The following is a 12,478-nucleotide window of genomic DNA, read 5'->3' as shown; positions in this document are numbered from 1 at the left end:
ATACATACTCACATACATACATACACACATACATACTCACATACACACACACATACACACATACATACTCACATACATACATACACACACACATACACACATACATACTCACATACATACATACACACATACATACTCACATACACACACACATACACACATACATACTCACATACATACATACACACATACATACTCACATACATGCACATGCACTTACATGAACACACACTCATTTTAAAGGCTCGGAGGTTCTTCAAAATCAACCCTACTGTACTACTTAAATAACCTTATATAGATAATAAAGTGCGTATGTCAGGTTAGGCTACACATTTCACTGAACATATTTAAGATTTTACTGAACTTTTTGCCTATTTTCCACAATTTTGGAGACGTTTATAATGTTACTTCCTGCTCGGACACGAGTGGCAGATGTGTCATAGGTAGAGGCAATGCCACAACCGTTACCTAGCAACCATTATGTAAACAAGGGCCAAAAGCCATATAAATTACGCAATAAATATGATTTGACAAATGATAACACCTAAAAACACCTGTATTTTTGTTAAATACTTGTTTAAACTTTTCTCTTTTCTTTGCTCAGCGGGCCAAACTTCATACATATAGCATTCCGAGCAGCCAAACTTAATTGTGTTAAATATTTAAGTATTATATTATTTTATATTAAGAGATTTGGCTGATATGGTCTCCTATGCAACTATTCAGCAATTAAAAAAAAAAAATGTACGAGTTACACATCTCCTCATCCGTGTTCCTCTTCCTGCATTTTGGATGGAATGTCAACTTTTGATGACATGGATGAGTTTCATTGTTAATTTTTTTATGCACAAACTGCAACTTGACTGATGTAAAACTATGACAAATATTCATCACGAGGACTATCCCATCAAACAAAGCAATAACTCGAAATACAATACATGAAATCCTGTCTTATGCACTTTATTATCCCAAACAATGAGTTTGTCCTCGTGTGAATGACTACGTGGTCCTACCTGACAGGCTTGTTCATCACATCCGGGTCCCGAGCGCTGACCACACCCACCAGCGCCCCCACTTTGGTATCCTCCTGCACCTCCAACACAGTGCCCTCTGCTGGCTGGAACTTTGGCGGCTCATCGATGTCCGTGACGCTCACTCGGACGATGGTCTGGTCCCTGAAGGAGCCCAGGTCCACGAAACGAGGGTCCACGTGCTTGTTCACCGCCTCCACCACGACATTGTGCGTGCGCTTGGTCTCGAAGTCCAGTGGCTGAAAGGTAAGGAAACAGAGAGTTATATATAAGTCAGCTTTCGTCAGGCTTTTACCTTTTATTGAAAATCGACATGAGATAATTGAGCGAGGAACTTATTCATTGTCTCCTATTCAAACGATAGTTGAGTGCTCAAAGACAGATGTCACATAATCGTGAATAGGGTTTTGTTTGAATCCATTCACTTGAAAAAAAAAAAAAAAAATGTAGTTAACATTCCCTAAGAAAGTGCAGTTCAAAGAATTATATGAAGCATTCTTTTTATAGTTCTGTAATGAACAAGAAGATAAGTCTCAATAGGTGAAGTGAATGTTAGTATGGAGGTAAACATTCATGGTATGGAGGTCACATTCATTATTACTATAGAGATTTAGATAAATTAAACCATTAAGAGGCTAAGCAGCTATGTGGTATCTAATGTCCCTTATATAGATGTTTTCAATCCAACAACGTCTGCAAAATAGTTCAATAACCTAGTAGTTTTATAAAGTTTCCGAAACCAGCTAGAAGTGTAATTATAGGTCTTGTGCTCATTATTGGAAAGTGAAAATGGACATTCATGTGGTTTTGTGCATGTGTTTGCTGACTAACTTACAGACAAAGCTGGCACCAGTATTACACCAGCTTTGATGCTGATTGATTTGAAAAAGGAATGGAATTTTTTATTACAACCCAAGACATTCATTTGCATTTGCACTTTTACAAATGCCAGACTGATTTCCAGCTAGTTTCTCACATTTGTATGAACGTCATCTGTGAATCTATTTGAACAAATTCACTGCAGCTCCATACAATATTGAACCATAAAACTGTGTAAAAAGATCAGGCCCTATGTATTATGATTGTGTCATATCGTGACAAAATAAAGACACACATCAAGCTCCTGAATATGGAATCATGGACCCTGCATCAAAATTGTATTGTATTGTATTGTATTGTATTGTAAGGAAATACCCAGCCCTACCAGCTATGTACTCTCTCCCCTTTTCTTCTGGAACAAAAGACTGTACGAAATACTTAATCACACAAACAAGCTCTTCATTGCAAGTGTCCAAAGCATCTATTTGAGCAATTTGTCCTTTTAACGAGTCTTATGATCGGTCTTAATTGCGTACCTGGTCCTGTTGTCTGCAAGCCGGTGAAACGTTCAAATAAACATGGCGAGAAATGATAATATCTTGGGTGTTGTTGTTTGTGGCGTATGCTAATCCTGTTGCCATGGTAGAAAGAGTGCACTGTGTGACAGGCGGCTGAACTAGTGCAACCCTGTAAGAGCGGCTCTGACAGCTCCTGCCAAACACAGGACCATTGAACATCAGAACGTCAATGTCCAGTCTATTGCACAAAGAGTACGCTAAAAGAACGAAGTTAAATCGCTTAACTAGACCAAAAAAAACATATTGATTTATTGCAGAGAAATGTGGATCTTCTTGAAAGGTGCCAGAAGAGTGCGAGTTCTGAACGGCTTTCGACGATAACATCCGTGTTTGAGGTTGGTAGGATGATATTAAAGCTTTGGCCAAAAACGGGAAAACAAAAGCAGCACTGACCTTCTTGACGGAGACCACCGCTTCTTGGGTCTCTGCGTCGGTGGTGACCTTGAAGAGATCGCCGCCCTCCTTGATCAGATAGGTCATGTCGGTGTTTTCGCCCATGTCCGCGTCCGTCGCCATCACCTGCCCCACCGGAGTGCCCACGGCTGCGCCCTCCGACACCGTGAACTGGTACATCTCTGTCAAAGAACAAGCGGAAAGGAATTCGAGATTTTTAAAAGGTTGTTCAGCATTCAAGCGATTCCAAGTTCTCAAAATTCACAGTTTTTAGCAATAGAAATTCTCTTAAATTCAAACTAGATTGAGAAAAAAGATTGGTAGTACTGCCAGCCAGGCCTTCCGAAATTCCATAACCATAACATTACGAGTTGTTAAAAGTAACAGTTTTTCTTCACACAACTTCTTTGTATTGATTGTGAGAAGAGTTTGCTCCCTGACCAGGCTTTCCATGTGGTTCAGAGTGATGAGAATGTAGCAATTAACAATTCAAAACTAAATATTATATCGTTTGAATGGGCAAAAGTCCTCAAATATCTAAGAAAGAAAATATAAATAATGTAATAAGTAATGTATGTATTTGAATGGCTGTACTTAAGGGGTGGGACAGTAGATTATGTGTGTTGACAATGACAACAGAACCAGCCACCATTAAACTATTAAAAAATGCAGTATATCATCATGTTCTTATGTTCTTATCAGATTTGAATGCATCTTTTCCAGTTATGTGAAGCACTTTGAAGTACAATACGGGGTGAGTGGCGTACATAAATCAGATACAATTGTGTTATTCATCAGAAATGTGCTAAAACACGCCTGTAAAGCCGTGGTCTTGGTTACGGTTCAAGTACTGCAGAAAATGTGAATCAAACACATAAGTAACATTTCAACCTGCACCATTAGCAGCTTTTTCACATTTTTGTTTTACAATATACTCAATAGGGATGTACATATCCAGCTTTTTATATTGACCGAGACCTTAAAAAACATGTTAAGAAAAGATAAGTACAGTATAATTATGCCCAATACAGGAACTAGAATATTTTTTCCCTCCTTTAATAATTTTAACTCTTAATTTACTGCCTCATCGCTGTTTTCAGTATGTTCTTTTGAAAATGTTTTGTTTGGTCGACTGTATTGTTAAATACTCATACAATATCAATACAAATTTAGATACAATGCAAAAATATAAATATAGATATAATTTTTTTAGAGGTAGTGAACTTTATATAAGATGTGGCATGTCCATATGTATTACTTGTAAAAATGTATTTGTAAACCAATAGAGCTGTGTGGGGAAGATATGAACTCAATACCGATGTGCATTCTAATACTCAATATTCAAAGGTTGCACAGCTTCCAATAACTACTTTGATAAATATCTGAACAAAGCTGCGCACTGTGAATTACCAGTGTCATTATTATTATTAATCCCATCAAAAATTACACTCTTCAAACATCCAATACATTTTTTTTTTAAACAATTTCATGACTAATTGGATATGTTATTAAGCCTGCCCATGCCTATCGCTTCATAACCACAGATAAATCATTGAAGCCTTCTAGAGTCTGCACTGCACTCTAATCCTACCTAGTTTATCCCTCTGACTGAGTAAATAAGATTCAGCGAGATGAGAAACGAGGATTGAAACAGAAATGGTGTGGGGAGACACATCTAATATAATCAGGTGACTGTCAGCAAACGTCTCCCATCTGCAACAAAAGTAATGGTGTTATGGTTTAAAGACTCCAAGAAAGAGGATGGAATTAAGTGGCAAACGTCTCTAAGGAGGCAAAACACTATTTGTTTTCAAGGAAATTGCTTTGAGGTATTCATCATGCAAATGGCTTTATTGAGATAAAAAAAAACTATTGCTGCTTTTGGGGAATTGCTCAAATGCTAATGTGCAACAAGTCTATTATCATGACGGGAAAGTGCATTTGTTAAGGTAATTGTGGTGCCATTTATTTGGTTAGGGAATTAATGTTTTTTAAAAGTTAAAATATTAATTTCTAGAGTTAAAAAACAAATAACTAATGCGAGAACAATAGCATATCATTGTGTATTTTAGCTGCAGTTGTGGGCTCACTCTCCTGAATCAAACAGCTTGATTTACATGTTACAAGTTAATACATTATCATTGTATGTTTTTCACATTAAAGGGACATATTATGCAAACGTTTTATGTGATTTTTTAAGTAGGCTGGTGTTCTTTGAAAAGTCCTGATTTAACCTACCCCCTATCTTTGTCCACTTCTCCTAATTTACTTGCAAAATTAAAAAAAGATTTAAACTGACTCTGGCTCATACCTTTATCATTACGGCTGATTTTCCCTAATACTAACAATGATGCCTCCCAGTTCAAACCGAAGCTGCTCCTGAACCATTTGGAAAACAAACAATTGTCTGAACTCTTTGTGAAGCTGAGACTTTTGGCTTCAGTTCTCTGATTAACTCTAATTATGAGTAGGAAAAAGCTCTGCCCTGAGGAAAATCAGATTTGAAATCCTACCTAGATTTTCCATGGTAAGTATAAGGAGTAAAGCTGCAGTTGGAGGTTTGGACTGACACACAACAGACTGAACACTTGTTGGTTTTGAATTATTATTTTTTTTTAAAGCAGAAACTAATTTAACAAAAAATATATATAAAAAATTAGGGACTTGGAATTTAAAAACATAGTTTAGGAAGAATGCCTATATAAGGCCCAGCATTTTATGTTTTATTTTATTTGAAGGTTTGGTGTACAATCTGACCTTGAATGGTTGATTTGACTGAAAATCAATGAGTTATAGCTTTCTTTCTTTTACCTTCCCAGGAGCACAGCTGATCAGAGGGTAGATGAAATGGAATAAATGCAGTCACAGCCAACAAGGTCTGTACAGACCCACCGGAATGTGTGGTTTGTGGGGTTTTTGAGCCATTTTGCATCAATATTACGATGAACAAAGTGTGAAATACTGTTTATGTATGCTATAGTTTCATTCTAAATTCAGGACTAAAAAATTAATATGTTCCTTTCAACCCATCTGGCTGTGATGAGTTACAAAGGCAAAGTACAAAATACAAGTAGGCGTCAGGACCTCTTCACTTTAAATATGTGCGTAAAAGCCAAATGGCAACTGCAGAGAATGTTTACTACAAATAAATAAGCCTTTGGTTAGTTGGCTAATGTGACTCTGTTCTGTGTTCTGTTGTTTGCTCAATAATGGGGAAAAATGATCACAAATATGTGGCTTAAAATGACATAAAAAAGATTTGAAACATCTTACTGTCAAAAGTTAGATTGTAGTAAAAGTATCCACACATTATTATGACTTCATTCAAGTTTTGTGGTACAGAAGGAGCAGATACCATGTCTGTTGCAATCAAGCACTGTATTGACATCATTCAGCTCCAGAAACACTGTGATAAGTCCATAACATTACAGTGCGGCTGCTATCATCCATATTGATTCTTCTCAAGTCGTGCCACAAAGAGACGGATCCTTTGTGCTCTGAACCGCACCACCTCTTCACTTCTGTCATTTTGTTTGCACTTTTAGCGACTGTGCAATGAATTTAAAAGTTGGGGAACTCGCCGGAAGCTACTTAACGGAAGTTGATGACAAAATGGTTTATCGGTGTCAGTGGCCTACAGGTTGAGAACAATTTAGTGCATCTTTTATCTTGTTTGGATGTCTCCCCTCATTAGATGCTGCCTACAACGTTCTGCTGTTATTTACTATTGTTCGTTTCTTGTCTGACTTGCTCTCTGGCTTATCCTTTAGGTTATAAATGGTGTTCACAAGAGATTACGTGCTTTTTGAGGTGTTGTAAGATAAAAATACACTTCGCCATGGTCAGTGGTGGAGTACAAAAAGTAAAAATACTGTACTTTTCACACAACAAAACTGGATGTGGGTATTTAAAGGCTCCATTTGTGTCGTGAGTTTGAATCCCGGCTCGGACAGTTTACTGCATGTCCTCCGTTCTCTCTCATCCCCGTTTCACGCTCAGCTGTCCTGTCAAATAAAAAACTACGCGCCAAAAAGTGAACAAAATAAATGTGTTTTGGATGGAAAAACTATGTTATCTGTAATTATACTCAACCAACATGGAGCCATGGAAGGACGACCCGCTCAACAGTATTTTCCGCTACAGAAAAGCCTGTAATTGAATAAATGCAAGATTGACATAATTGATGCCAAACAGGGAAAAAGAGGCGACTGACCATCATATAATTCACTTTTACATTGAATGTTGCCACTATGCAGTGTTGGGAAGAATACTTTGAAATTGTACGTAGTTACAGAATAATTAATACCTGCATTAAAATGCTAACATTTGTGTAACATTACTTTGCCTAATTGCCTAAGAGTACTGTATTCTGAATACTAGATATTAGAGTACTGTATTCTGAATACTAGATATTAGAGTACTGTATTCTGAATACTAGATATTAGAGTACTGTATTCTGAATACTAGATATTAGAGTACTGTATTCTGAATACTAGATATTAGAGTACTGTATTCTGAATACTAGATATTAGAGTACTATATTCTGAATACTAGATATTAGAGTACTGTATTCTGAATACTAGATATTAGAGTACTGTATTCTGAATACTAGATATTAGAGTACTATATTCTGAATACTAGATATTAGAGTACTGTATTCTGAACTATATTGAGGTGCTCATTATTATACTGTGAAAACATGATGTGACACTGCTTTTTTTGTTTTTGTTTCATTTGTTGTTCTGCCTTTATTTATAAGATAAGAGAACCTTTGTCATAAAGTAGAGAAAGAAAAATCACAATATCTGCTTCTAGTTTTCTCACTATTTCAGTGCAATTCAAAGCCTACACTTCCTAATTAAATACGACAATGCGTTCCTCTGATTTTAGGAAAGTACTGCAATACCACCAAAAGAAAGAACAACTGTACAGAATACACTAAATTCATATTCTGTATATGTATTTTCTGTGCATGTATTCCGTTACTTCCCAACACTACCCATATGACAATATGTTACAGTTTGCATTTACTTTCCATTGTGATTTTAGGGTGCTTTTTATATGAGAATTACTATTGAGTTTATGGATTGTTTGGTGGCAAGGCAAGTGCAAATATATGTTTTACTTCAACTTAATAGAGTAAAAGTAACAGCATTCCAGGGTAAAAAATCAGTCGAACAGTTCACATAAAGATATTTGAGTGTCTTGGTCGTTTAACTGCCTTATTTTCCTGTCTCTATCTTTGCAGTTATGATGGATTTTGTTCTTTTTTGGGGGGGATTTTGTCCATTTGCCCCTTAAACCTTGTTCTGTACGAGCCCAAGGGTGCGCAGACAGATATACTCACTCTGCGGAAAGCGCGGCGGGTTGTCATTAACGTCGGTGATCACTATGGTCACCGTGGTGGAGCCCGAGAGCCCGCCCAGTTGTCCTGCCATGTCTGTTGCCTTGACGACCAGCTCATAGCGATCTTGAGTTTCACGGTCCAAATCTGCCACCGCCGTCATGATGGTTCCTAAAGATGGAGAAAGAAGAAAAAAATATATATATATACGGACACATTACCGGTTGGCACTTAAAGGCAATATAATAACCGAGTATATCTGCCGCCGCTATTCGCATATCAACTTCTGCTAAGCACTACATTACGAGGTCCCGCTTCCTATTTCACCTCGGCAGACTGGATGGGAAAGATTGTGTCGTGTACTTGCCTCTGCACATACGCAGATTTTATGGCACGGCTGTATTAAAATGAATAATATATAGAAGGGGAATGAAGGTATGCCTCAACCGTGGCCCGAACGGCACATAACGGCCTTGTATGGAGACCGAGGCGCTGCAATCCGAGAAGTGGGTTTGGAGGTATTCGGTACGGTACGGGAGAGTTGGAGCTTGTAGCGATAAAATAAATGAATTGAGATGGAGATGTAGTGAGCAATATTTTTGGGGGAATAGACCGGTGCGTTCATGTCGCTCTCCACCGGAATGTGCTGAAGGTAAAAAGGGATTTCATTGGCAATTATGATGACAATATTTTTGAAACTTGGAGTGGTAAAATGCACCAAGAGCAGGTTGTAGGGTCAGGCAAAGTGCGTCTGATTTGAAATATTATTTAGTGGTAGTAATTCACTAATGAAAAAATAAATAAGGTAACACTTTATATAAAGCATGAACAAAGACTTTAATAATGATTAATTAATAATGAACAGCCTTAGTAATTACTTAACTAATAATCTAACTCTAATTCCTAACCCTAATCTTAACCTAAATTAACTTGTTACTAAGCCTGAATCATGCTTAATAAACTAAATGTTAATTAAGAATTGTATTTTGTTCATGCTTTGTTAAGGCAAATTAAGGAGTAGGTAATATAAAGTGGTACCAAAAATGAGAATAAAATCCTTTTTTCAGTACAAGCCTGTGATTGGCAATTTTTCTCCATACATAAAAAAAAAACTAGTAGTAGAAACACAAAGTACTGTTCCAAGAAACTACTATCAGTTTTGGAAACTAATATAAAATGATTTTTAGGGTCATTCTCGGGACAAAACAAAAAGAGGCAACTATTGTTGTGATTTTGGGCATTACAAAAATAAATTGAATTGAATTGAAACTAGACGTATCAAAAACGAAATCTGGAATTTGCAAATCATAGACCACTAAATAGTGTCTGAAGGAGCTGTGCAAAAAAACAATACTTTTACCGAAATAAGAGTACAGTTACACTGTACAATATAGTATTAAAGCTGTAGTAAAAGTGTTTTTCTTTCTCTACTCTAAGGCATTAATAAGCACTACTTATTTGTTAATAAGCACTTATAAGGCATTTATAAGCATTTGCCACTTAGTTATTGGAATCAGTTCAATAAGCAGCTAATTAATGTTCTTATGAGCTCTCATAAGCCATCTACAAATACTTATAGTAGTACTTATAAAAATACTTATAGTAGTGCTTATAAAAATACTTATAGTAGTGCTTATAAACATACTTATCGTAGTGCTTATAAAAATACTTATAGTAGTGCTTATAAAAATACTTATAGTAGTGCTTATATAAAAATGTTTATAGTAGTGCTTATAAAAATACTTATAGTAGTGCTTATAAAAATACTTATAGTAGTGCTTATAAAAATACTTATAGTAGTGCTTATAAAAATACTTATAGTAGTGCTTATAAACATACTTATCGTAGTGCTTATAAAAATACTTATAGTAGTGCTTATAAAAATACTTATAGTAGTGCTTATAAAAATACTTATAGTAGTGCTTATAAAAATACTTATAGTAGTGCTTATAAAAATACTTATAGTAGTGCTTATAAAAATACTTATAGTAGTGCTTATAAACATACTTATAGTAGTGCTTATATAAACATGTTTATAGTAGTGCTTATAAAAATACTTATAGTAGTGCTTATAAAAATACTTATAGTAGTGCTTATATAAAAATACTTATAGTAGTGCTTATAAAAATACTTATAGTAGTGCTTATAAACAAATAACAATTGCTCATAAAAGCGTTATAACTAGTTTTCAAAAGAACATTATTTCAAAGTATATTCATTAATTGCGGTTTGATCATTGCATGCTAAATACGGGTAAACATAGAGTCCAGTTACACATAGCTTTTCAAATTTTACATGTATTTTCATCTCTCAAATCAACCATCAGTAAAGAGTGAGAAGTCAAGAATAAATTCACTCAAGAGACTGAGATTTTATCTGACAATCTCTTATTTTGACATGATAATAGGAGAAACACACTAGTTTTTAGTATGTGTTTTGTACATTGGCCCAGCACCAAAACACTTCATTTTCTTTGGCTGAAACTATCATTTTATTTCGCCCACGCAGGATTTTTCACCTCACACTCGCTCCCAATGCATTGCTCTGGCTTCTACGTCACTCTGCCTGAGGTCTGCTTTGTGTTGGGTACACAACTCAATGACTTCAGTCACACTTTAGCTAACGGCTATGTTGTATGAGTTACCAAAATACTGTAGCATGTAGCAGCGGCGTCAAAAAGAGGGCGACAAATGACATGTCCTTTTTCATCGTGTGAATGCCAGAGGGGAAACATGCAAATAAGGCCTGTTAGAAATAGTCCAATCCATAACTCCAGACGCCATGCCTCCGACAGCGAAATATATACATGTTTATACAGCAAGTGCATGACATTCCACTAGTTTTAAAGGTGCTGTTGTTTTAGTGAGAAAACATGGGAAAAATACGTTCTGGACTGTGGAGGATTTTTTTCATATTGATTGGCCACAAAACTAACTCATAAGTTGGGACTGATACAACACACACGTGCGTTTGTTTATTAGCGCAACGGAGCGCATCGCATCGCTCGTCTCCCGTAGATTTCTGTCCACTTCTGCGTCAGCTCGAACTGTCTTTCTCCGTCTTCATTTTGCCCCGTACACTGAGGGAACTATATTATGATAGATCCATGCGCTTAGGCACGCGGAAACGTGGGGACGAACCACACCCGGCTGCAGGTGAGCGGTAGGTGCGTTTTATGATTGATACGTGGCAGGACAAATGATTTATCCACGCCACGAGGAAATATGATAAAAAATTTGCTGAAAAAAATCGTCCATACCACCTTTAAGTGTCTCCTGAAGTATAACTTAAATCACATACAGTATGCATCTAGGGCATTTAAAAAATAAAAATGAATAAAAAATACAAATAAACTACTACACGAATCCCATGAAACAGTGATTTGTTGTTTTCATCTTTTGAGTACAGTTTGTTTGATTATCTTTCTATGATTGCTTTTGTTTTGTGAAGCGTCTTTCACTGTTGTTCATTTTCCGAAAAAGACAGGATATTTTTTTGTTCGTATTGAACATTCTATCAAAACCAAATACATAATTGCAGCAATTCAGTTGTTGGTTATGATTCAATTGTGATGTATTGTACAGCATTACAAGTCTCAGCTGACGTGAGAATTGTGTCTGTGCAAAAAACATTGACAAGTAAAATATTGTTGCATGAAACTAAATTCAATTTCTGCCAGGCTAAACAACAATGCAGTGGAGGCAATTTGAGAACTGATAAACCTACAATAGTATATACTGACATTCTGTATTTTACGGACTATAAATCGCACCGGAGTATAAGTCGCACCAGCCAAAAAATGCATAATAGAGAAGAAGAAAACATATATAAGTCACCCCGGAGTATGAAATGCAGTTGCAAGTGTGAAAATAACTAATAATATCACATATAAGTCGCTCCAGAGTATAAGTATAAATACATAAGTATAAATATAAGTATAAGTCGCACCCCGGCCAAAACTATGAAAAAAGATGCAACTTATAGTCCGGAAAATACGGTAGATAATGTTTTTGAGCTGAATGAAACACATTTTTGCATAATAATAACCATTTATTCAAAAAGTTAAAACATTAACGGTTACATTATAGTACCATCAAGTCCCACAACAAGTGCTTCAGATTGTTAGGTGAAAGCACAAACAAATAGTTGATATGCCATTATTTTTCTTTTCTAAATTGTGTTTTTTATTCCCCCGAGCGATGAAAACATTTCCTGCACTGTGAACCAGTGGATACACTCACAATGCCACTGGAGCCCACATGGATCAAAATGAGTTTATTTCGTCCATGTTTTTAAGACCTTAGGCAACTCTT

The 12,478-nt window shown here is 36.1% G+C and overlaps 1 protein-coding gene across 1 annotated transcript in view; it reads right to left on the bottom strand.

Moving 5' to 3' along the window:
* The window catches only part of LOC140365974 (cadherin-22), a 256,099-nt gene that overhangs the window by 103,455 nt on the left and 140,166 nt on the right, over nt 1–12,478 (bottom strand). Inside the window, exons 5-7 of the mRNA XM_072452603.1 lie at nt 8,169–8,336; nt 2,822–3,003; nt 1,014–1,270 (exon numbers count right to left, since the gene is read on the bottom strand). Of these exons, the coding sequence (XP_072308704.1) occupies nt 1,014–1,270; nt 2,822–3,003; nt 8,169–8,336 (607 nt within the window). The remainder of the gene's footprint in view (nt 1–1,013; nt 1,271–2,821; nt 3,004–8,168; nt 8,337–12,478) is intronic.

This window comes from Eucyclogobius newberryi, unplaced genomic scaffold (assembly GCF_026437365.1).
Source record: "Eucyclogobius newberryi isolate DKJ021-1_F unplaced genomic scaffold, fEucNew1.0.hap1 SCAF_19, whole genome shotgun sequence".
Classification (NCBI taxonomy): Eukaryota; Metazoa; Chordata; class Actinopteri; order Gobiiformes; family Gobiidae; genus Eucyclogobius; species Eucyclogobius newberryi.
This window is presented reverse-complemented; position numbering and strand designations above follow the sequence as displayed.